This window comes from Camelus bactrianus, chromosome 5 (genome assembly GCF_048773025.1).
Source record: "Camelus bactrianus isolate YW-2024 breed Bactrian camel chromosome 5, ASM4877302v1, whole genome shotgun sequence".
Taxonomy (NCBI): Eukaryota; Metazoa; Chordata; class Mammalia; order Artiodactyla; family Camelidae; genus Camelus; species Camelus bactrianus.
The window spans coordinates 71,367,250-71,394,475 of record NC_133543.1 but is presented as its reverse complement, the minus strand read 5'-3'; the positions used below and the strand labels follow the sequence as shown (position 1 = coordinate 71,394,475).

Here is a 27,226-nt window from a genome sequence, read left to right as displayed (position 1 = left end):
ACTTAATTTTCTATGGATTAATGTGCAAATTATTCAGGAAATGCTTTTGTCCAATATATTATAGGGTTTTTTTTTTACTATTTTAATTCTGATATTAATATTCTCTTCCCCCCTCACTGCCACTTACTGCTACAATCAATGTAGTAAAAAAGAGAAGGACCCAATTTTCATATGAACATCACTAAGTTCAGTGTGATAAACTACGTCCGTTGATGAGTGCTGGAAAGTCATAGGTGTGCCTGTAACTTAGGAAAACAATCTAGGGCAAGCCTGGTGAGTTCCACTTGGGCATTCAAGTGCTAAATTGAGCTCAGTAAATTTGGTCATTTCCCTGCAGCCACAAACTTCTGGCAGATGTAATAATGCAGGTGTCACCTTAGCTGGAACACTCCCTTTGAATGTCCTCTCCTCCACATGTTAGTTTCTATTGACTTTTTATTTAACTTGCTCACAAGGCATGGCAAAACTGGACAAGAATGTTTTGTGCTTATATTTGATTGAAGTTTTCCAGGGGGAAAGTGCCCCCTAAAAGTTGTTAACCCTTAGGCATAAGACAGAGAAGGGTCAGTACTTAACTTTCTAATGATAACTTATACTTTCTGGTAGAAAAAATATATATAACAATAAACAATTAGCCTTGAAGTGTATTAAATATAGAAGCAATTTAGAGAAAGAAATAGATATATTTCATTGTATGTAACATATGAGCACATGCTATACTTTTTATGCTCCTTTACTGTGATATGTTTGTGATACCATTTGTTGTTTCCTCCACTCCAGTCTGTGGACATTTAAGTATATATACTAAGTATGTGGGTATTTATTATTTTGAATGCAGAATGAAAATAGAGATGTTTGGATACTTTAATGGAACTCATTGATTTGACTTGCAGAAAATGGGTTATGTCCCCTGTATTCGCTATCAACTCACATTATAGTTCACTAAATCTCAGTTTCACTGTAGTTTAAAAAAAGTACTCTTTTATTTTACTAGGCAGTCATGCTGCTAAGATGAATATATAATATATTATGTGTAAAGTAATTGACTTTAAAGGAAAACAATTTTATCAGTTACTACATATTACTATCTTATGGTTTTAGTCTTCATACCCTAAATCATTTATCTGATAAACCTCTTTCAGAATACCAAATATTGGACCTTACATAAAAAAGTTTATTTTTCTCTGTAAAGAGGAGCATTACTGTGAGAATTTCCATACCTATGAACTAATGCCAAAAATACATTTTATTTTTAATTTGTTTTATGTTCCATGTGATAAGATGAGATATTTTAGGTGATGTCACAGATTTGACAGGCGTCTATTAATTTTTAAGTAATAATTTCTTGTATCATATATATCTTAAATAATATTTTACATCAAATATTTAATGTTTTGAGAACCCTCATTGAATTCATTATTTAAACTGTTTTTTTTAATTGAAGTATAGTCAATTTACAATGTTACAGTGTTGTATTAGTTTCTGGTGTACAGCATAGTGATTCAGTTATACATATGTATATTCCTTTTCATATTCTTTTTCATTATAGGCTATTATAAGTTGGGAGTTCAGGATTTGCAGATACTAACTACTATATATACAGTAGATAACAAAGTCCTACTGTATAGCACAGGGAACTATATTAAACAGTGTTTTTATAATTTTGACAAATAATTGTGCATTTTGAAAGTGTGAGAGAGTACTTGAGTCCAGCATGGGCAAGATACGTGTTTTACTTAAAATGTTTTCGAGGTGATATTTAGATCATTCATAAAATAAATATTATATTATATATTTTCTGCATATTCTTATAAATTTGAAAGTTCCAAAAATCTTAAGTTGATTTAAAATAACATAACACTCACGATTTGTATGTATGCATCTAGTGATAGTCAGGATTTAATAGATTACCCTATGTCAGTATCTGTGATTTCAGCATTATGGGTTATATATTTATTTGATGATAATTCTCTTAGAAGCTATAATTAGACCAAATTGTTAGCTATTAACTTGCCTTCATTGGATTTGTAATCTATTTTGAAAGACTTGTCTTCAAACTTGTATTTGAAGACTTGTGTTCTTGAAGATCTGTATACACATAGATATACAGAAGACAGGATGCTTTTAATGAACAATGAGAGGCAGAAACACAAAGCCAGAAAAGTTCAATGGAGGTTAAAAACAAAAGCTCTGAGACCTTTGTGTGTGTTACCTCACGTAAGTCTCAACTTGAGAGTTCTTAGAAGGTATGCATCCCTCCTGCATATTTTATAAACAAAACAGTGACTCACAGTGTTTAAGTACATTTTTCAAGATTTCAGGGGTAGTGCACACTGAAGCCAGGATTTGAGTTCGGGATATTCAGAATCCAAGGACAGCATCTTTGCTTCAATACATCCCAATGTCATGGGAGCCAAAGGAAGAGACAATTAAAAATAAATAAAATAAGAAGACACTTTCAGCAATATTTAGGTTTAGGGAGAGCAGAGAGGGAGTGAACTGAGCAGCAAGTCCACCAAATTTGATGATGGGGAGGTAAGAGTAGGAGCTAGACTATAAGGACCAAATGTGCAATGACAAAGAGAAAATAGGTAAATAGAGGAATTCTACTTAGGAAGTGACAAATTGTGTTTGCTCTTATTTTGTTATACTTCTCTTGTATTTCATAAAAATGAGACTCTTACTATATGGAAATTAATTCTGTGAATAGAAATTAATGTGAATATTATCTACCTATTTGCTCAGTGTATATAATAGTTGAAGCCACACAGTTTCACTCATTTTGTGATTATTACATGTATGCTAATAACATCCTCCAATTACACTGTAAATTCTGTTAGGGGAAATTTTAAATAGCGTAATGTCTTAATATGCTTTTATTATAAGAGTTTCTTAAGAGCTTTTGCTGATTTGTATGAGTAAAGAGTAGAATGTATTCACCATTCTAAAGTGTAGCATCAGTTCTGAAAAAGATAAAGATGGCTTTCAATTCTTATTTACCCTATTTTTTGGGGGAATTGGCCATGCATATAGTAAAAATCCAATAATATTTGTTTGATAATGTGCCCATTAAATAAATGAAAAATATTCTTGGTAGAAAGTGAAAATCAGAATTTCTCAGTGATGCCAAAGAAGGGAAAAATTGGAATGGAGGAAGATGTATTACAATTCCTGGTTAGTTAAAGGGACCACAGAGCTGTTAATTGAAATGCGTAGTCTAAAATATAAACTCTGTGTTGGAAGACATTGTAAATCAGAATCTCTAGGTTTTCATTATTTAAGTGACTATATATTTACTAATTAGCTGGTAAGGCTCTGAATAAACTGTTTTCTAATAGAAGGGGATTTATCTAATTTTTATTGTCAGAGATTATATACACTGGGGACATTATAATAGTTACATGGACATTATGAAATCTCTATTGCTTGTTGAGGACAAAAAGCCAAAATTTGCGATTAACACAATTATCCAAGTTTTCAAAACTGCAAATTTTTAAAAACGTTTTTATGAAAAATATTAATAAATATGTACAAGTGTAGAGAAGGCTCTGATTTACTTAAACAGCAAAGAAGATTAAGGTAAAAAATATAGAATTATATTTATAATACAGAGATTTATATTTCTCTAGTGACCTTAAAGTGCATTTCTATTATAATACAGGTGGAAAATAATCACTATTCTATTTTTGTAGATGGTGAAACTGAGTCACACAGAGGTGTGTGTCATACTTTATGTCATACCAGTCAGAGGAAAGCAAGAAATCTAGCCCAGGGCTTCTGCCTTCAATTCTAGTCACTAACCCTTTTCAAAAGCGTCTTTGTAGAGATATGACTTTTAAATCAGACAGCTGGAGATCAGTTCCTCCTTAGCTGTCAAGTTGTGAGCTGCGTGTTTTCCTGCCTGAATTGTTGACCCCACTTAGAGCAGAAGCGTTGTAAGAGATGTGCCCTTTTCTAGAACTCTTGTGGGGAAAACATGGGAGCCTGGCAGGGAGAAAGCTTTGGCGAGTCACCTTTAAAAGACGCAAATAGAATTTTCAAGGGCATAGAGAGCTAGGATAATAAGAATTCTCTTTTTAGGTTTTTCTGTATTTATAAGACAGTATATTATAAATATATATACATATATACATACATATACATTTATTTTTTATTTAGATAAAATGCAGATGCCTCCATCTCTCAGGTTAATGCAGGAGTGAGTTAAAAATTCCTGAAGTGTACAATGGAAATTAAATTTAGGCGGAATAGTCGACCTGAACTATTATTACAAAAGCTAGGTAATCACTCACTGACCCCAGAATATTTTCACCTGCTCGTTCATACCTTAGGTACCTTCCTTGGGGGAGAAGTCCACGAGTCCCCTGGAAGATGAAGTGGGTGATGCCTTTCCCTGGGAGTGGGAGGCAGTGGCTCTGCCTTCTGATAGCAGAGTAAATGCCTGAGTGACCACTGTCTCCAGGAGATCGTTTGCGATTTGCAGGGAGTACAAAGTATGGTGGTCCTCACCACCTCAAGGCCTGGAAACAGAATTGCTGCAGAGAGAGGGAAGAGACTTAGAAGAGCTGGGCTGCGGGGGCCAAATTTGGGCAGCTTGCTGGTTTTGTTCTGCTTAACTCCTTGCTGCTTCTCCTCCTCCTCTTCGCTTTCTCCTTGCTTGTGCGTGCTCCCTCCCTTTTCCCTCATCCTCTGGCGTTTGTGTTTATGAAGCACTCGTTACCTACTTCCACTGTGCTAACCACTTGCCACGTTTATCTTTACCCGACTGATGAAATTTTTTTTTTCTGGGGGTAGTTGGAGCCTGACTGTAGATTTGGCCGTGGTATCGGCCTATCTAAGGTGGAAATAGACAGGCACTATTTGCCTGTGTAGGCATGTTACGATAATGTAATGGCCATCACATGGCTGTGTGACGTTGCACTTACTGCCTCCTTCCCTGCCTACCACTTATCTTAAGCCAACAGACCGACTTAATTGACCATCCCTTGCTCTAGGTAGCTTGAAGAGTGAGCTACTCAATTAGTTCTCGAGTATATAGTCAATAGTATGAAATAGACAAGAATTTTTGCTATCATGGATATTAATGTGCAAAATATATTCATATGTCTCAGATTAACATAGATCTAGTGTGACATGTGAGCAGGAATTTAATTCTAGAATTTTTCCACATCCTCATAGAGGTGGCTTCTTATTTTTCCCCTTTCCAGAAAAGGCTTCAATTTTCTCATTCAAGAACTAGAAAAATTTGGTCAAAAATTATTCCTATATATGTTACTTTTAGCAAGAAAAAAAATTCTATGCAGTAGTTATCAGTAGATAGGCTTCGGTTAAGAAACTCATTTTAATAATATGCTAAGTAATAGTTTCTAGAAGTCAAAGAAAGTTATATATTGAAAGTTATACATTTATTGCTTGGACAACATATGTGATATTTGGAAAACTACTCTGTGGAAACATGACTTGCTTTAAACAAAGATGATGGAGAAATTTTAAAATATAGGACTTCTAAATACACTTATTTGTGAAATAAGAAATTTTAAAACATCAAAGAATGCTCATTCGATCTCAGTTGTCTACTGAGGCCTCATGATCTATATCTATACACACACACACACACACACACACACACACACACATGTACACACACATATGTATATGCATATATATATATATATATATATTTTTTAATCTGCTGGATTTAAATTCCAGGCATATAACAAACCTATCTTCATGAGAAAACCCAGGATTTTGCTTACTGAATCATCCTCTTAATTTTTGGAAAAGAATGCAGAGAATGTATTTAAAATTATAAATAAATTTGCTGAGTAGAAATAACAGAAGCAATATTCTATAGTATAGACTTTGCCTTTTAGCTCAATCTGGTCAGGTAAATGCTATTCAGTTAGTAGAAGCATGCTCTTTTGAATGTAACAGAACACTTTCTTATACACTAATAGACAGGACTTGCTACTGTGATTAAGTGGTTTGCGTTTGTTTTTCATTGTTACCGAATCAAGTGCAGAGAAAGTCACAGCATTCTCAACTGAGAATACTGAGATGCAAAATGTGATTTATTAAGGATCAAAAATTATGATTAACCGAACCTCTATTAGGTTATTTTCCCCAGTTTTATTACTTGGTTATTTATAGAATATAATTATGCTGTTATAATCAATAGTATATAAATGGCCTTACCATTTTTAAAGTTATACAACAGTATTTCTGGATTTTTGGGATTACTCAAGATTGGTAAGAAATGAACATAGGATTCAGGAAGTTAAAAATTGCCTACTTAACAATAGCTACAGTGTTAATTTCTCATAAAGTTTTCTTCTTCATTTTGATTTTGTTGCTGTTAATAGCCTTTAAGGTGAAGTATAATCTTAAGTGTGTCATCCCTTGAAAATCAACACTTGGCGGCTTTATAGCATTATTGTGGTAGTGCCAGGTGGACCCACATCCTAACAGAGTCTTTTCACGCTGGCGTGGTTTCACTCAGACATCAGATCTAGGTATTGTTTGTCCTGGACATGAGAGAGAGACCGAGGTTTTCTTTAATTCCTCCAGAGACCTCATTTCTGTACAGACATAAGGCATGGTGCTCTCAAAACTTAAGAGAAAATAGTAGTATTTACCCAATTGCTTGGGTTTTATCCTTTGCTTTTCTGAACGCTGCTGCTGCTTTTGAAAATTGTCTTGCATTTCTCTCAAGGTAATAACCTGTCTCCTTGAAAAAAAAGATGTGAAGACAAATAACTCCTCCACTTGATTGCATTATTGTGATTGTGGGATGGTCTTGAACCTGTGAAATGCCAAAAGTAATCAGTGAAGCCCCGCAAAACTCAGGGGAAATGCCAGTGAGGGGTCTCAGGACAGAGAACCTACATCTTACACGGTTCTCTTTCCTTATTAAAGCAGGTGTCATTACCAAGCATCAGGCCTAGTGTTTTTCTCAGCTTCTGCCTTCTGGGGGAGTTTTTAAAAGAAGATAATAATAAAATGGCAAGCTCATCCCGTAATTGTAGGCCAAGTGGAGTGCTCATTTTCACATTAGAGCTTGTGCAGTCTGGAGGGAAATTTGTTTAGCATGACTTGTGAGTTGGTGGATCAGATAAAAGCCAGTCAAGTGGAAGAGAGGACTGCGAAGTGCGCGGGCTCCCCTGGTAATTGCGATGCTGCAGGCGTGCCTCTGGTCGGCTAATAGATTTCCCCAGCTCCTCTACGCCAGGTGAAAATTTCCTTATTAAGGGGAATTTATTCCATTTCCTTTTATCATTTATTATTGAGGACTAAGTGTGAGTGGAGGAAGTTTCAGAGATGACAGGGTAGAATTTTAAACAACAACAACAAAATCTGCATCAGAAGTTGAAGAGAAAGAGGAGAGAGGCTTGTATTGTTTATAAAACCAGAGAACTGACGGGAGACTTCTCGCTGTAGAAGCTGAGCCATGCTGTCTAACTGTTAAAAGATAGATGATGGCAGAGCGTGTGAACGTCTGATTGTCTGATTTTAAGACGTTTTTGCCTCCTCTAAAATTTCAGACTGTCATTTTGTGCTGCTAAGTAGAGAGAAACTGAACATTATGAAAAGGCCAGCCTCACAGCTATTTGGCTTTTCTTTGTTTTATTGTTTAGAGTCTATTATGCGGTGATGCAAGTGTAACCTTTGAAGAGTCTGCCCTTGAACTCTGAAAGCAAGGAAAGCTGGTAGAGGAAGGAAAAGTTGTATATGTAGCATATTTTAGAGGACACAGTTCTGAAATATGAATTTAATGTGTGTTCAAAGGAGTAAAGAAACACAGACATACTAGTACACACAACTACATATCAAATAATGGAAGGATAAGGTATTTATTATACATATTGTGAAACTGTGTGCTTTAGTGCAGTATGCTGCTTTCAGCTGAGCACATTTCTCGCTTGGTGTAATGCTCCCTTGATTTACAATATAATATAAATACAGCAGTCCCTACTGAGGCTTCAAAAAGCAGTTTTGAATTACAAATTCAGCGTTTATCTTTCTTTTGGTGGTTATTCTGTTTTGAGTTGGTTCCATATTAAGGTTTTCATTTTCCTTTGAAACAACAGACATATTATAGCCGTGTCCCTAACATAAGCTTTTACCTAGTTTGATTTAAAAAAAAAAAATCTCCCTCTGATGGAAGTCCTTTTTAGCAGACAAAGTGGAAGGCAGCCCGATATGGGCAGATAAAGATGAGGAGCATGTATCTAAATCTCCACATTGTTAAATGAGCTTTATGTCCACTTAAGATTATTCATCTTGTATTTGACTCTGTAGAGGTTTAACCTTATCTAAATCACTGGCCCAAAGCTAATGAATCGTGTCTTCAAACTATCTCTTCTTTTATTTTATTATAATGGGACTTAAAATAAAATTTTGTATCAGAACAAGTAGGGAATAAAGTGAATTTTCTTCTGTATGTAGTGACATGCCAGCCAATCTTGTGTTATGCAGAAGCAGTGGAGACAGGGATCGAGGGAAATGTAGAGACAGGCCACGTGCATCCTGTCTTGGACTTAAGGGTACCCTGCAGAATTATGACAGCACTGAATGTGGGAAGAAGGATTCTAACTTATGTCTGTAATTGCCATGGTGGGTCAGAATCAACACCTGTTTTCTAAGTGAGGAGGATTGCAAAATGCTTTGCACTATTTCATGATTATGTCTGAAGAGTTGAAATTAATAACCAAGAGGCCAAGAATGAAAGACTATAGAAGATCTATCCTTTTGAACCTCATAGGAACACACCTACCCAATATTTGCATTCAAGTTGAGATAGATGAATATGAATATAGTTATATGTCATTCCAATTTAATACACCTTATTTTTAAGATGTTTAAAATATCATATCATGCTATTGATCTAGTTATTTAAATACTGAACAAAAGTTAAAGCAGTTTTTGGCTCACCAAGAAAATATTCTGAGAATCAGCTTAAAACATGGACTCTGCAGGTCTCCCTGTAGCATCTATTGTAGAACTCCCACCTGGTATGATTTGAGGTGGTACCTATGAGAAATAGTTTTCACCCCCATTCTGAAATTGTATCATTCATTAGTCATTATTTTGTGTTACTGTTGCTTTTCTCAGGCGTCCCCTTTAAATAATGAAACCTTTCTGAGGTGCAGATGCTATGGGGAGTGGTAATGATTGAGTTAGTCTTAGTGACAGAGATATTTTTGCTACCAGAGCTGAACACAAAATTAGTTCACTTTACTTTTGTATGCACAAGGCCAATTCTATCAATCAGCCTTCCTTTTTCTTTTCTTTTTTTAAATTTGTTTGTTGCTAAGAGTCCAATTTTATCTGTTGGGTGGAGGAGGAAGACGTTGTGTATTTGCTGGAGATGTCTTTGTATGCTCTATTGGACTCTTTTGCTGGGAAAGAATAAGAGGAATTACGCATATTTCAGCAATAGAAAAGATTATATTGCTGAATGTGGACAAAACAAATGCAAATTTCCTGCATCCCTAATAGAAATGTGAGGAATCTAAATGGTTTCTTTTTTGTTTGTTTAGTAGCATTATTTGTAGTTTTATTTAAAGCAATATGGCAGCCTTTGAAGAATTGACTGATCACCCATATAGGAAGAAATAAAAATCATTCAAAGCAAAAAAAAAAAAAAAAAAAATGACAAGAGAGCCAAAGATAAGTACATTACTTCTGGTTGTCTTTGGACTTGGAGAACTTGCATGTATGCTAGTCCTTAGTCATAGTTATAGGTGTGATGGTTCTTTTCAACGCATGTTTCCTAAGTGTGTCTGGCCCATTGTTGTTCAGAGTTAGAGTTTAATCATTTTAGTTAGTGTGAGCTGTGGACACAGTAACATAACAGATTTTTTTCCGCAGATAGTTTTTTGGAATAATAAAGAAATGTTTTATTGAAGATCTATTTATTTATTGCTTTTTTTTTTTTCTTTTACGACTATCACACAATGATGGGAAAAATAATCTAGCAGGTAGCTAGAAAAACCTTTGGGTAAGAATTGGCTCAATGTTATATGTGCAGTATTTCCCCACCCAACTCAAGCTTTATACCTATGTTTTTAATAAAATCGAAGTTCACAGAGAAAACGTGTAGCCTTTCCACACACAGGTAGACATCACTATGATTTGAAACCTTTTATGAAACTCATGATTACAGATACTCATGTAAAAAGAACATTATCCAGAATTTTAATTTAGGAAAATAGCTTATTTGTCAAACACTTCCACTCTGAGGGTGAATGCACGCTTGCCCATAATCAAATAAGCAATTGGTTCAGGAACATAGTCTTGGCAAGGAAGGTGGAAATGTACATTTCTAAAATCAAATAACAACAACAAAAAATCCTTCCTCTGCTTTTGTCTCCATTTTTTTTTTTTTTTTTTTGCAAAACTAAAGGCAAACACCATAAATTTGGGTGTTTCAAGGGCCCTCAGGAGCTCAACAGTCACCCGCTGGGTAAAGCCTTTCTAGACTTCCCTAGTGGAACTTAAACCTTCCTCTGAGCCAATCTCCTCTCATACACATTTCTCTCATAGCACCTCTCACTGTGCTAGCAGAGAAATGGCTTTTGTTTGCCTTCTGATATACTCTGACCTGCTTAAATGGAGAGATTTGATATTTTCTCTCTCCATCATTAAAGTATGTAGGACAGTGCTCTGACACACAGAGCTTATCCACTAAGTGTTAAAGCACTGATGTAGGAAAAACGGTGAGTGTGGCCCCACCTTCACCATCTGCAATTTCCCACTAACTCTTTCAGACAACAAATCCTCAGTATGTTGCCTGTACCTGCCATGCCCATTGCTGCCTCAAATTACTGCAAATACGGTTGTTCCTGCCTACAGTACACCTGTCAGCCCCTTTTCTGTATAAACGTGCACTTGCTTTGTGGCTCTGTTCTCACCCCTCTTCTGTTCCAATATGTCTCAAGTACAACCACTCACATGATTATCTCTTTTCTCTGACCTCACATTGTACCATGTAGCTTAGCTCTCCATAAAATGTTTGGAATCACTCTTTACCACTGCATTGTCTCAAACATTGTTTTGTGTCTTCTTGAACAGCATTGTCTAGTAGAAATTTCTGTGATGATAAAATATTCTATAATCTGCACCATCCCGTATGTGGCTATTAAGTGCTAGAAATGTGACTAGTGAAAATGTGGCTCCAAATAATTTAAAGTGTTTAAAATTAATAAACATCTAAATTTAAATAGTCACGTGTGTGGTTACCATATTGAACAGCATAGTTCTAGAGCGTGCCGCACAGTGCTTGACACACAGTAAGTGACTAATAATGCCTAACAATAAGATTGTGTTCAAGAATTTGACAGGAAGATGTGTTGCTCAGGGAGAATGCTTATCAAATCCTTGGGAAGATTAAAAAATCAAATGGGAATAGAAAAAACGAAGTTAAATTCATCAGGAGGAATAATGGATTTGAGAGACAGAAGGGAATTTAAGCACCATAGAAAAAGCAAATTGACTGGGAAGAGCTGTAGCTTCAAAAATTCAAACTAACACTGATATCAGAAAGCCAGAGAAGTAGCTATTAAATACACCAGCTTGATTCTGTCATCTGAAAACTCAGAATATGAATTAATTAAATTAAGAGATTGGAGGATAGAATTAACAAACTGCAGTAGTCTTAACTACATTCTATTAGCAGAATTTCAATGATAATATTTTATGTATTATTAGATCTTCTAACACACTGTTACATTTTAACTTCATTGTATTGACTATCAAACTGTTATAATTGAATTTTATTGCTTGCAATAGCTTGGCCACAATTATTTCATTAGAGATTTTTTACAATAGTATTTAGTTCTTCTGTGCTTTGGCTTTTGGCAAATTATTTTGTGTACATTTTGAATTCTAGTTATAAACTGGTTTCAATAACTTCTTTGTCTTTTCTATAAAATAAAAAAGCTCTAGAGTTACAGTTTTCTTCATTCATGTGGTAAATATTTATTAAGTGCTGCTTGTGGACCAGACAGTGTGCTAGGCTTTGGAAAAGATCTGGCAAATGAGCCAAATGTATTCTTTGCCCTCATGAACTTGATTCTAGAAGAAAAAAAAAAACTGTTGAATAAAAGCTAAGAAACATTACAAATACCAGGAGATGATGATATGCTACACAGTGTGGTTCCAGTCATGCCCTTAGTTCTAAACAAAAGAGTCAGTTAAGAGCCCAGGAAGACCTGTGTGGGTTAGGGCAGACTGAGAAAGCTTCGTGGATGAAACTTGGCTTTAGCTGACCCATGAAGCATGGCTGGGAGTTGGAGAGAACCTGGGTAGGTAACAGGAATACCAAAGGCATTCCAAGTGAGGGAAGTAACATGAATAAAGTCTACACTATGGAAATGATCATGAAGAGAGTGAGGAGATAAATCTAGCTAGAGTAGAAAATATAATCATTAAACTACAAAACTATCTTCCAACATAGACAGATATGTGATACTAGTAAATAGAGGCAGTTTATGGAGGGGATACCCATTCTGACGCAATATTGGGATACCCAGGTGAAGAAATTCTCAAAGCTCATAAGGACCTGGAGCATAGGTCAGATATTGAAGAAGAGTCTATGGATTTGGAGGTCTTCAACTAGTTATCCTACTTGAGTTGATGACCTTGACTAAATTTAGGAAGGAGAGAAAGCAGCCAGATGAAAGAAGGTAGCACAAGATAGAGCTTTGGAGAAAAAAACAGTAAGTGGGTGTTGTGAGTAATAAAGTAGGGTGAGAAACAACTTACTAGAAGCCAGAGGAAAACATCTTTTTAAAGAATGGAACATCAGAATGATCATATACTGACAGGTTGAGGAGATAAAATTAAGAATGGGCTCCTGAATTTAGTAAGAGGGAGGTCCCTGATTATTTTTGAAAGAGCAAATTCATTAAGACAGTAGGTTCAGAAACTACTTTTCAGGAAATAAGAAGAGAGAGGGTGCATATGGTGTGAAAGTAGACAACTACACATTTGAGAAAGTGAGCATTGCAGATAATAGACTTCATAGAGGCTAGAAATGTAGTGGGTTATTTGTGTTTTTTTAAAAGATAGGAGATCTAAACATGTTGAAGATGGAAAGTAAGGAGCCTTGTGTGACTCTGAAGTTGAATAGTTCACTGCTTATCGTGTTTGGTCTCAGTGCGAATCACTCTTTTTCATTAAATCCTAGTGAGTCCATTGCAGAAGAAACACTGAAAAATGCAAAGGAGATTGGGTTCTCAGACAAGCAAATTTCAAAATGCCTTGGGCTGACAGAGGCCCAGACAAGAGAGCTGAGGTTAAAGAAAAACATTCATCCTTGGGTTAAACAGGTAAAGGAGTTTTTCTTTCTTCTTAGGATTTCTTGTGTGAAATGTAGGCACCAACTCATAGAACCATTTTCAATAAAAATTGGGGTGGAATTCGAAAGTGACTCTACTTGTCCGACTGACACCTATGGTGTGACCTCTTTCATTCAGCACAGGATTGGTGTATGCTGAAAGGGAAAAGGATGAAGGGGCACTGAGAAATAAAAGGAAGACTGAGAACTTGGTTTTCTTGGCCTAAATGAAAACAAAAATCAAAATGACCTCTCCTCTAGTTTTTGACCCATGTGCAAAAATATCAGTAGTAAGAGAAATCCTTAGTGTAACAGAAGGACTTGAAGAGCCCTGGTGTAGTGGCTGACCCTCTTGAAAAGCACAGTTATCTCTTTTTGGCACTAACACTTTACAGGATAATACTTTATTTTAAGTGCCCCATCATTATGGTTCATTTAGTATTCATTGTGATAAGGTTGGGCATAATGAGCTCATCTAGTATTCATGACAATCACGCAAGAACTTGCATAGGTGCACCATTGTGATTTTTTTTTTTTTTTTTTTTTTTGGCCTTTAGTAGAAGAGATGTCTTGGCTTAAAGTACCACCAGCTGGTTTTTGTCCTTTAAAATCATTGACTTTTCCCTGTGAGCTCAGGGGGCACATGCACACCCTTTGGTCTCAGGCTTGATGCTGAATATTTTGTATTCAGCAATTATTATCTTTCTCCCTCCTCACTTGTCTTACATTAGCTTGCCCTGTTGCCCAAATTCTTGCTCACTAAGCTGAGCTCCTGGCCCTTGAGAACTGAATTGATTCACTTTTTCCAAATATGTTCAATGAGATCTCGTCCCCTACCCTTCTTCCCCATGCTTTGCGATATTTATGTCATCCTATTGCTCAGTGCCATAGGTAACTTAAATCCTATGCATTAATTTGCAAACCAAAGACATCCTTACATATAGGTCATTTTGTCGTGATTTTTAGATGTTATTTGCAACTGCTTTAGACAGCTGGCTTTGTAAGTTTTCCTGGTAGCCAGTTGACTAGGACTACTTTGTTATGTTCATGAGAGGTACTATTGCAATGATCCAGTGATGCTCTGGAATGTGTATTGTTATTCACTGCTCAAGTGACAACAAGATTGTTTCATTGTCTTCTTCTTCCCTCTCACTGTCAGAATTAGAAAGCAATGGGATTGTACATACCTTTTTCTTGTTTTTACACTTGACAGTAAGAGACATAAAGGAATATGATGCAGAACAAAAAGAAATCCACAAGCATTCTTGAAAAACAATTATAACAAAGGGAGTAAAAATCCCTATCTATCTATCTATCTATCTATCTATCTATCTATCATCTACTATCTATCTATTTATTTTCTGTTGCAGATTGATACACTGGCTGCAGAGTACCCCTCCATAACAAACTACCTCTATGTTACCTACAATGGTCAGGTAGGAATGGCCAAATTTCTGTATGCAGAAAGCTCTAGATTTAGCTTTAGATGGAGGAATATGTATATTTTTGTGTCTTTGTTTATCTAGTGACCTTGATAATAAAAATGACATCATGTGGGTTGGATGTAATGGTGTGTTTCTGAACTCAGTCTTTTAAGAACTGCCTTAAGATAATAAACTCAAACAAGTAAAAAAATAAAGATAATGGTTACATGAACATATAATTATGCTGTGTTCTTATGACGATTTAATTAGAAACACTGAATAATATTTTTATAAGTAGTGCTTGTGTAAGACTTTATACTTCTGGGTTCCCAGAGACTGACAGAGGAAGCATATCAATAAGAGGAAGAATGGGAAAGACATACTCAAAGACAGGACACATAGTTTAATTAGAGGGAAGAATAACGCCACAATTTCCACATCTTTCACTTTTCTTCCCCTTAGGAGCATGATATCAATTTTGATGAACATGGAATGATGGTGCTGGGCTGTGGTCCTTATCACATAGGTAAAGTGATAACTTGTGTTTACACAGGACTTTACAGTTTATATACTACCTTTCACACATGTTAATTCCATTATTCTAAGAACTATGTAAAATAAATGTTGTCGTAATAAATATTTTACAAATCAGGAAACAGAGGTTCAGAGAGATGAAGCCCACATTTATGCAACTATTAAGTGGTAGAAGTGGGACTCAAGTGTGGGTCTCAGCTACACATTCCATCCCCTTTCATTTCACCATGCCACCCCTGTAACATTTTCATCTATATTTGCTCAAGAACTTTATACATTAGCCAGAAATTGTATTTGTAGATCTGATCTCTGGCCTCCCATATGACTTCTGTTGACATCAGATGCAAAGAGCAATTCTCATTGGTGCACAGGCAGAGTATTATGTAATTTAAAGTGTTCTCGCCGGAAATTGTTATATTTCTTCTCCAGTCACTTGAAGTTAGATATTCAATAATGAATCAAGGTCTATTACTCTTACAAAGTATATGTTTAAATAGACAATGATATTTTTCTACACATGTATTTAGTCTCTGCAAAGTTTTCTAATACGGAAATGATGGCATATGATTGAAATGTATATAGTTTTATTTTGTTTCTTTATCATAGCTTATTTTAGTTTTTACAATTAAGTGCTTCGGGATATGGTAGCCTACCAACTTTTGGTCAAATCTTGAAGTAGGCCAGAAGTGTTTATACCTTTGCCACTTTAGTTATCTTATGGCTAAGTGACCTAGACACCTTCACCAGGATCTACCCTTCTCTTCTCTAGACCTTTCTTCCTTCCACTTCAAATTTTACCTGATTTATACAACAGTTCTGCATTACTTTAGGGCCTGGAAAAGATTAGCAGAGCTAATAATCAAGTGTGTACTTAATTGATAGTGAGATTTAACATGTTACTATATTTGGATAAGTTATTATTCTGACAAGAATTTTTAGGAGACAAAATCCTAATGCAAAGGATTAGTACAAATCCTGGAACTTTCAGTTCTATGGCATCCCAGTAGAGGTGATATTTTGAGGCAGTTAGGCTATTATTATACTTCAGATTACTTCCTAGAAGGTCACTTACTCTGCATGGGGTGGCCTTGCCAAGCTTAAAAGGATATGCTTGGAAAGGCCAGGACTTTCCAATCAATCAAGATATGTCAGAGCTGCAAGGCACCTCAGGGATCATTGGGTTTGGCCCTCAGACAGCAGGGTAAGTGGGAGGACTGAAACAAGAACTCAAGTATTCTGATCACTAACTTAACTACTTTTGTGCACTGGAGGTCAATATGTTCACTTCGAGTTCCTTTTCAGTAAATGAGATTTTTTTTTTAATCATTACCATTGTCTCCCATTAACTTTGAGGTTCTGAATGCTTCAAATATGAAGATTACGTCTTGCAGAATTTAGCATATAAAACAAGCCAACCTGGCATTGTTGTTTAATTACTCCCTGTTTTTCCTACTAATAATACAGTGTGCATCACAGAGCTGACATTTATATTTTGGAGTTTTAACAGTTGAACTGAAAGGCTAAAGGGTGTTAGCTCCCTTAGCCTGGACTGACTGGCAATATATTTCTGCTTCTCTTTGTGTTGTAACTTTATGCTTCTCTTCCCCGTTCCCCCAATCTCATTGTCTCCGCAGGCAGCAGTGTGGAATTTGATTGGTGTGCTGTCTCCAGTATCCGCACACTGCGTCAACTTGGCAAGAAGACAGTGGTGGTGAATTGCAACCCTGAGACCGTGAGCACAGACTTTGATGAGTGTGACAAACTATACTTTGAAGAGTTGTCTTTGGAGAGAATCCTAGACATCTACCATCAAGAGGTAAAAAAAAGAAAAGAATAAAGAAGAAAAAATATATGCAGTGCGCACTTTATATACATGCATTCATGTATGTAGATTTATATTACAGTTCCCCTTAGGAGAAAGAGCTGCATTGTCTAATTTAGTGGTGAAACTCTTAAAAAAAAAAATCACCCCAGCCTGAGATTCTTGAGGCCCTGGCACAGAGAGATTATTTTTCATATAAAATTCACTTTTTCTTTCTAAGCGTTCCCACTGAAAATTCTTCTTGGTAAAAATGTACCAGACACATATTAACTCACACAAGGAAGCCCCAGTAAGTATTTTGCAAAGCGATTTAATTGGTCATCTTGACGTAACGATAAGCAGCCTCTCTCTAGTGCAGGTGCCGTTGCGGCTTAATGATGACCAGTTCCCGGAGGAGACAAGTCAGTCCTTCACAAAGGACCAGTTAATTCTTTGTGCCATCAGATGAGACCATTAGTCTTCAACTCCAGATCGATGAGTTCATTGTGAATGACTCTCGCGGTTGCCCTTCCACCTGCATTCCAGCACTATTGACTGTCTCCACTCACGTGATCGGAGGTTACAGTGTCTGTGGAGCAGGTTATGTCACCATTGAAAAATAACTACTTGAAATGTTTACAGAGTGTTGTTCAGTGGTTGTGCCTTTTGATGTCATTATACTTAGTTTCCTACTACAGAAAATCATCTTTCTGTGCAAAATATGGTCACTTAAGTAAAAAAAAATACTGACTTGGAGCCACAAGACTAAAATTCTTGACTTGAAAGTTTATTGACTCATACTAGTTACTTGTGTTTTCTGTGCTTCATCTTTCGTTGTTGTTGGCGAATCATATGAGTGTGAAAATGTGCTACACTGCAGGTACTCTGAAGGTAATATGAGATTTGTGGCTGAGATCACATTGCCAAGTGTAAAAGGACAGTGCCAGAACAATGTGTTGCTTTTATTATTGTGAAGAAAAATAGACAAATTTAGGACTGATGTATCGTTATTTTTTTCTATTTAGGCCTGGACTACGAATCTGTCAATATAATGAAACTAAACCATTAGGTAGAATATACACAATTTTTAGTTCTCTCTGTGACATGGTTTTTCTAATGATTTCTTTATTCCTTTTAAATACATAGGTGGGGATCAAAACGAGTCCATTCTGCAAATATTTCTTGAGCACATTTAAAAAATCAGATTCAGCAGAGTAAAGAGCTATAAAACCAGATCTCTGCCTTTAAGACATTAAAACCGGGACCCATGTTGTAATATGTGAAAAATTACATAATTGTTTTAAAAATATTAACAAGCTTTACAAGCAAGAGCAGCAGGTATTTTACACGTAATTAATCATTTCCCCATGAAATGGTTTAAGGAAAGATGAAGAACTCCCTTGACTGCCTATGGATGCAGTTATACATGGATGTTACTGAGGTTCTTTTACTATGACTGAATTCAGTGTGATAGAAAGAAATCAACTGGTCCTTTTTGAAGCTAATTGGCATTTATAGTGCTACTATACATAATAATATAATTTTAAATGTTACGTTGGAGAGCATAAGAACAATATGCTGTTGACACATTCTTTAGGCTATCCCACAGGAAATGTTATATACCATATGCACAGATCATACACACGTACATACACATGTGTGTTTCCTTGTATAAGGTTGTTATGTGTCTTCTCTCAGCGGACTCTACAGGCATTGTCTTTCATAACTGGTGTCCCACGACCTTCAGGAGGCTGCCGTTATCCGACCTTGGATGCCCCTGGTGATGCTGAAGGCACTGAGGCATTCAGTAGTAAATTTGCAGAAAATTGGAAGCACATCTAAACTTATTTAAAAGCACACATTTGAGTTACTTAGAAGGGCAAAAGGCTCCCCGAAAGATACATAGCTACATGGGATGATAGAAAGTATGATGGGTCCCTTGGTCCGGGTCTCTTGGTCTAGTTCAGGACCAAGGCTGTTTCTATGGCATCAAAGAAGCACTGCTAAAGAAAACAGTAAGGGGAAATCAGAAAAGTGACATGGCCTGTGAGTAAAAGCAGGCTGCTTTGGAGGGAGGTCTTGATCAGAGGCTGAGTGAGAGAGGACGCTAGAAATGCTGAAGTCTCCTTCCCACTTGTTATTTTGTTCTAAATAGAGAGTGTTACAGGAATGTACCTCTTTGGCTGCTGACTTATTTTTTATACTTTATAAAAAGCAATCCCTTAAACTGAAGTCATTTATTCCTTATGAGTGTGTTCATGAGTTCTGCTCCCTGAGAAGACATTTGAATTTTTATTTTATTTTTTGTGTGTATGAGTGTGGAAAAGAGTCAAGAAAGTGAGATGTTGGTGTCTGCCATCTACAAGGCTTTCATGGATGGTATTTTGCTAGTTCACAATTTTCTTAGGACACTCCTTACAAGGAAAGAGATGTTCTCAAATTATTTTGAGGTACATGAGTTGAAAATTATTATGTTGTTTATAGAAGTTCCAACACTGTGCTTCCCTTTTATTAGACCTATTGTTAGTTCTGCTTCCTGGGCATAATTATGCAATAATCTCTATAGTTACAACAATGAATAAGAATCACCCACAGACCCTGTATTAACTTCACATTTTCCCTTTCTTTCTTTGGAGATTCATGGTTTGAAAAGTTACATAAACAAACAACATTAATTTCCATTTACTTCCAAGCCCTTTTTCAGAACTATTTCTTATTTCTTTTAGTATGTGTTTATTAAAAAGCAAATTGAATCTAAAGATACCAGGCAACATATTTGACACTTTATGATGTCCCTGTCTGATTTGAGTCTGATTATGTAATTTTTCTTGCTTTTACAGTGACTTAATTTACTAGATCATACCCATAAAGATGTACTCTGACTAGTGATTTAATTCTACTTTTAACACCTAGTACTGTATATGTAGACAATAGTACCTCTGTACCACAACTTGAGTTAAGTGAATGAAGGAGTGACAGACATTAACTGGTGATATGCAAAACCTGTCACGGAATGCATGACTCTAAACTAGAATTAGGGCTCATTCCTCACATTTAGTTTAATTGTAATTAAATATATTCTCAAGATTCTGCCTGAAATGTTAAAAATGTTTTGCTAAAATGTGAATTACTAAAATATAATGCATGATGCAACCTCACTGGCAGATGTGTAAACAGTGGACGTTTCTAAGTTAGAGATAATACATGAAATTACAAAGGCCAGGAGCTACTTTTTGATGAGGTAAATGATATTTCTGTTAGTAAGACACATTTTCTTACATTAAATTCTGTCTATAATACAGCAGTTAGTTTGTCTATAAAAATAAGGGCTGACCAAAGTGATTCGTGTCTAAGAGAAATCGAGATGTTCTCAAATAAATTTGAAATATTTTCTTTTCGTTCTTCACTCCTAAAAACAAATTTGTGTTGTGATTTCAGCTTAAAGATTATTTCAGACAACTTTTTGTGTGGTGATAGCTCTGTGATACCAAGTTCAAAAACTAGGAAACTAAGTTGGGTAAAAATGCTACAAGCAAATCTAGGGAAGATCGGTGGTACTTTGGGACCCCAGTGGAATTATTTTAGGCCTAAAGTATTTAGAAATCTGTGAAACAAATCTGAATTTTAGAATTCTTTATTTCAGTAAGTCACTTGAAACTGTTTAAGTGTAAATGATTATGAAATGAAAGTAATTTATCTGAATGAGATACCAGGTTCTTTTCCCTAAGTCCCTGCAAGTTCTGTGCTTGGAGTTGGGGCCAATTTAAGATATGATTCTTCCACAAAACTCTCCTCTATTAACTTTATCCGACAAATATGTTCTATTCTACTGAATTCCCTTTGCTGTATGGGCAAAACCTGCACTAAACCATAACACCATTACTCTAAAACATTCCTATGGACGTGATTTGTCTTCCAAGCGATGGTCTTTATTTCTGGAGGTCAATGATGAATATAAGGCTTTGCAGGGAAAGTTTTTCTATCTACCGCTTTCCCAAAAGAATGTTTTAGAAATAGCTCTTCTATCCTCTTAACCTTCACCACCTTTGAAACCAGCCAGGAAATCAGCTTTAAAGATTTGGTATATTAGTTAAGCATAGCTGCTTTACAATATGTAGAATTGACTTCAAGTAACTCTGTTTGCTAGATAAGAAAAATGGGCAAATCCTTTCACCTTCACCAAGCCTCAGTTTCTTTAGCTGCAAAGTGGGGACAGTGACGACTGCCTCAGAGTGATACCATGAAGGTCAAAACATAGTCCAGAGTGTGGAGAAGGTACTTAATACATAGTAGCAGCTTATATTATTATTTTTTTGAGTTGCTAATTTATTGAAAAATAAAATTCAATTCCATAGGGTTATTTTAGAACATACTGATATATTTATTAATTAAAGGATTTTTATTAAACTTTAAGCTCCTCTTTAGTCCAATTGACTCATATTTGCTCCTAGGTGGCTACTTCCCCCTCAGTTTTAGAATTTATTTTGAAGTCTTTCACATAAGAGATTTTTTGTATATATTTAATTCAGGAATTAGGGGGTTTTTTGCCTCTAAAATCTTAACACTGCTAATAAACTAAAGAAAATATGCAAATAACATATTATTATAGTTAAGAGAATAATTCTTAGGAAAAGGTTTGCAGAAAATGGATACTGAACATAAATAATGGTAATAAAAGTAGCTTAAGTGTACCTATAAATATGCAGAAATGTGGATAATTATTTTCCATTCTGTTTACAACGTACTTAAGTACTCAATTGCAGGGTATTTGCTTAGGCAGTACACAATTTCTCTCATCAGAGAAATTAGTTTCATCCCTTTTAGAAATATTTCAGAATAATTTCAAATAATCACAAAATACATTTGGCACATGTCTTTTATTTTGGCAATTTTAGTATTCATTAGTAGGTCATTAAGGCAAACAAATTATGCCAAGATCAATGGCCTATCAGGTATTATAATATTTTGATATTAATAATAATGTCTTACTTATACACTTACATAACACCTTTAATGTTTATTATCTTATTTGATCTACACACATAGGAACCTTATGAAGTAGGCAGGTGTTATTATCCTAATTTTGCAGACAATGAGATTGAATCTCAGGGAGAGTTTCACGGAGGTGACCAAGAAGGGACTTACAACTCCAAATCCAATTCTCCACCATCCTGCATTGGCTCACCCCCACCTCTATAACACTAGTCTTGAGAAAATTTGAGATTTGGTGGGCTTTAAAAAAAAAAATCTTGGTGTTTTGATTGCTCATAGAAGGTTAAGGTTAAAGATTCAGGGACTGCTTGTAAGGCAAATAGTAAGGAAACAGGAACTAAAATCAGTGATGGGTATAGAAGACAACTGCCAAGGCAGCAATGAAGGAGAGAGAATGTCAAAATGAGAGGTAGGATTTAAACGGGACTTTAGGTATAGTTAGAGTTTAGAAAAGTGAAAGGAGAAGGGAGAAAGGATACAAGGCAAGGAGAGGCTGAGTGATGAGAAAGCTTGCTGGTGGGAATGCATGTAAGTGGGGACAGTGAGTAGGTAGTGTCCTGGGGCTGAGTAGAGTGATCATGGATAAGATCTGAAAGTCTTAGTGGCCCTGGTGGTACTGAGTTAACACTTTATCCTTCAGGCAAAGGCAACCTCTGGAGAACTCTGAGTATAGGAGTAACTTGGTGAAGCGATCTTACAGGTGATTGGTCTGAATGTGAAGTCCAGGGGTGGAAAGGAGCAGGAGAGGTGAATGTGACAAGGAGATATCTGCATCCATTTCGGAAATTACAACAGTAGTTCAAGAATTGGTTATTATGTAAAGTGCGGGATGGAAATATTCATTGGCTTGATTTTCTTTTTCTAATTGCCACACACGTAGATGCCACACATTTATGTTCAGTTGTATGGAAGTCGTACATGGTAATCATGTATAGTCATATGGGAGTCTTACAAAGATTTTAGCAGGTAAGTGCCTGGACAGTCAGAACTTGCTGTTTATCTCTGTGGCATAGCTTCATGTTACCCACTGATGGGAGTGATGGAAATGTCACCATCACATTCAGCATTTTCAGGAAGGAGATGGAGGCAGTATTAGCACAGTTGTACATCATCCAGTGGCTGATATTGAGGACATATTTTTCAGGCCTGTGGTGGTTGCATCATATCTGTTGGGGGCCAGATTCCAAACAACCTGGCAGTCCCCCTCTACAAGAACGGTGTCAAGATCATGGGCACGAGCCCTCTGCAGATCGACAGGGCTGAGGACCGCTCCATCTTCTCAGCTGTCTTGGATGAGCTGAAAGTGGCTCAGGCGCCCTGGAAAGCCGTTAACACTTTGGTAAGGAGAGAGACACCTGTCTGTTTTTAATGCTCCCTTTTGAAGAGCCATAACCTGAATGTTCACTACTGCAGATGTTAACTACAGGGCAGATAGAATGCACTATGCTTGGTGAATATACTTTCAAGTCGCTGTATTTCCATGATTGCAGTTAAATGCCGGTTATAAATTGATAGGAGTATTCTCATTAAGATTCAGACAATGAAAAGAACTTCAAACTATTTTTGAACTAGATTTGATATTTAGAATTAGAAACTAGAAATTTTATGTATTTCGATGTCCAATTTACATTTTAATGGTGTCTTTTGAGAGGAAGAATAAAAGGAGTTGGCTTACTACTTGTTCTAACAGTACCATTCTGCATTTTTATTGAATATTTTAAAACTATTCATACTTTTTTGTTGTTGTTTCTGTTAATTAGAATGAGGCATTGGAATTTGCGAAGTCTGTGGGCTACCCTTGCTTGTTGAGACCTTCTTATGTTTTGAGGTAATATATTGTTTTCTAAAACAATGATTTAAAAATCCAGAGATATAGAACTGCATTCTGTATGCTAATGGCATGAGGCTTTGTTGTGTAGTAATTTGTAAATCCATCAACAATCCCCACACCAACACAGCCAGACTGAGGACCTGTGCACAGTTCTTCAGCTTAATGCTTTTCCTTCAGGGAGTAACAGTACAAAGCGTCTACAATCCATCCTGCATCTTAGAAGGAGGGGTTAGAGTATTTCCTTGCCAAACGGAGGGAGGGTAGTTTTACACTGGAGAAAAGGACCATTTGAAAAACAAAAAAAGCGAAAACAAAACAAATTTGGGTTATCTTTCGCCACCATCCGTTTTCTAATACCCAGAAATGACAGCTTATCTTCGACTGTTGTTAGCACCTTCTGATGGTGCCTCTGGTTTGAGTGTTTAAGTTTTTGAAATCAGATTTTTTAATAAAAGAATTGTGATGTTGAAGGACATGGACAGTGAGGTTCTTTTGTAATAAACTTTGAAACTAAGTTCTGTTATCAAAGGAGAAGTTGTGACTTGTCACCTAGTCTCTTCAGATGTTACCACATGTAAGGAACTACTTCACTGAACAGGGGATAATGAGAGAAACATCGTTTGCTGTGCACAATTTGAAAGTGTAAATGGAATTTGAGATAGGATCTTTTAAAATAATGAAAAATTTCAAATGAGGTGGAAAACTTTCCTTTTTATTTAAATGACATTTTGTGTAAACCACAGTCTAATAATACTACTTCTTTGAGGTGTTAATGTAAGTTAAGTTAAACAGCATACAGACGTTTAAGGGAGAGTCGCAGAAAGCAGCTCTGACTACCATGCTTCCTCTCATGACTGCAATCCATGTCTTTGTTTTAGTTTCCTGTGATGTGAATTATCAACGTTATTATGCTGTAGCCTTCCTGTCTTAAATAAAGGAAGAAATTGAAAGCTCCTTATGCAGAAAATTTGTAATAGAGTAGAAAAAGAAGGGAAAATGCTACTTTTTAAAAGGAAGTGGAAAGTAATATTTTTCTTTATTTCTTCTCTTCCTTCTTTTCTCCCCATCCATCCCATTCTGAAAATGCCAAAATTCAGAGTAAATTGATTTCAGATAACATTCTTTCTCAAGAATTTGAAGGGACATACTTGAATACATTTCAGTCAGATACTGTACATTATATTCACAAGTATTACTTAAAAAAAAATGATTCTTTTGTAACCCAGCTGAGGTAATAGAATGACCTGCTTTGACAGTATACCTGTGGGTTAAGATCAGCTATTGGTAATAATCACTGAAGAAATAAGTTTAGAGAAACTAGGTTCTAGAATAAATCCTTTTAAGGTTGGAGTGTTACCTGGAACCAGTAGAGAGTTAAAACAGTAAATCAGAAAGGGTGAATCTTGGGGACGTGCCATCTCTAAGAGCTACCATGATTCTTCTTAGGCATTGTCACAGGTCTCATACCTTCCTCATCCCCATCTTGGGGGATTATTTTTTTTTTACTTTGGTTGATTATCCCATTGATTACATAAAGTCTCAGTTTAGAAAAAGGCACCTCCTTTCTTAGCCCGGACTGGAATTAGAGGTTGCCTGGAATTCTTCTGAGAAACAATAATATCTAGCATGCTTTACTTCTGAAGTGGTAAAAGAAACTGACCTCTTTTTTTCCCTCTTCCTTACCCAGTGGGTCTGCCATGAATGTGGTTTTCTCCGAGGATGAGATGAAAAAATTCCTAGAGGAGGCCACTAGAGTCTCACAGGTAGTGTCCAATTTCCTTTGGATTATTTTTACCTCTTCTGTTAATTGCTACCTTATTTTATATGCTGTATTTCTTTGTACAAGATGTTGTTAAGACAATTTTTCTTTTTTCTTCTACCCACTATTCTCCTACATATGGGAATGAGAAAACACAAATGCATTTAATTATATTTAGATCCTTAGGGTTAGTGGAAGAAGAGGAAGACCAGTGCATATTTGGTCAGAACAGAGATGTATATGATTTTCTTCTTCAGGGGCAAGGCTGGCTAAGCGTCCTTATCTGTTCATGAGTTAGATGCTGGTCAAGTTGTCCCTGAGATTCCTAGCCTCCCATTCTCATCATGAAACGGTGAAGGCTCCCCTGACTTTGAATTCTCACACCTGGAGAGACTTTCTTAGCCTTGGTCAACTCCACAACTTTAATAGTAAATCCCTTCACTCACCTATTGATTTTTTTTTTCATTTTAGTACATTCTATTTGTAAGTTAATAAAAATGTTTATAATATTGTGGTCTCTCAACCACCTTCCTCCGCTGCCCCCAGCTTTTACTTTCTCCTTCGGCATTACCTCAGTGTGATCCATTTAAGATTCACCCAGTGGGGTTATTGATCTGCAAACCTTGAGCTGTAGAGGATGAAAGTAATGTTTTCTTTTTAAAGCATTCAAAAGCTAGTTGGGGCTTAAAAAAGAAGGAGAGAGAAAGAGAAAGCACATCTCGTATAGAAGAGTTTGATGTTAGGCAAGTGGAATTCGGAGGGAGCCGAGGAGTGAAATCAGAGGCATTTCAAAGAGGAATGAAGGGTATGGACTGTCCCTGCACATATAACGCTGGACCTCCTTTCTGTGTGGTAGTTGTCCCCCAAGGAAATTTGGTCAGTGAAGAAAGTGGATGAGAATAAACTCCGAGAAGAGACAGGAAGTATAAAAAAAGAAGCCAAGTGGAGTTTGAACTCACTTTTGTGTACAAGTCAGAAAATGGAGGAAGGAATCTGTCCAATGGACTAGTTTTCATTAATGTGCTCTGGAGTGAGACACCGACTGTCCTCTTCTCTGTTTTATTTGCTGCCGGGTGTCCTGCCCACTCTCCTCCCGAGAAACCAGCAGCTGGACATAGCTGGTCTCACGTGAGGGCTGAGGCAGGTGTTCTCTCCATCCTGTTTGCAACCCTGGTTCTCACCGAGCCTCTACTTTAAATATTTTTTCTGCTATCATATGGACAAAACCTTTACAGGGCCAAAGGTTTGTAACAGAGATGTTCTGATTGAGTACTTCTGATTCAAGTCTCTCCATCAAACTGCAACAGAATCTGGGCTTCTCAATTCAGTGAACCTAGAGTAAAACCAGTCCCCATCAATCATCTATTTATGTGTTCATTCATATTTAGCACCTGCTGTATAATGGCATTTTTCTCAGGATCAGGGGTCAGTCTCACGAAAAGACAGTTTCTGCTCTGACAGAGGACCCTTTACTAGGACCATCAGACATCAAATAATTATAATATGATGAGCATTGCAATTGAGAAAATACATGAAGTTGAGGGAG

The 27,226-nt window shown here is 36.3% G+C and overlaps 1 protein-coding gene across 3 annotated transcripts in view; it reads left to right on the top strand.

Annotated features, from left to right (window-relative positions):
* The window catches only part of CPS1 (carbamoyl-phosphate synthase 1), a 135,942-nt gene that overhangs the window by 82,834 nt on the left and 25,882 nt on the right, over positions 1 to 27,226 (top strand). For all 3 annotated transcript variants that reach the window (XM_074364058.1, XM_074364057.1, XM_010960062.3), the window contains 7 exons: positions 13,190 to 13,331; positions 14,710 to 14,775; positions 15,226 to 15,289; positions 16,932 to 17,113; positions 23,235 to 23,429; positions 23,851 to 23,918; positions 25,609 to 25,684. In XM_074364058.1, coding sequence (XP_074220159.1) covers positions 13,190 to 13,331; positions 14,710 to 14,775; positions 15,226 to 15,289; positions 16,932 to 17,113; positions 23,235 to 23,429; positions 23,851 to 23,918; positions 25,609 to 25,684 — 793 coding nt within the window. The remainder of the gene's footprint in view (positions 1 to 13,189; positions 13,332 to 14,709; positions 14,776 to 15,225; positions 15,290 to 16,931; positions 17,114 to 23,234; positions 23,430 to 23,850; positions 23,919 to 25,608; positions 25,685 to 27,226) is intronic.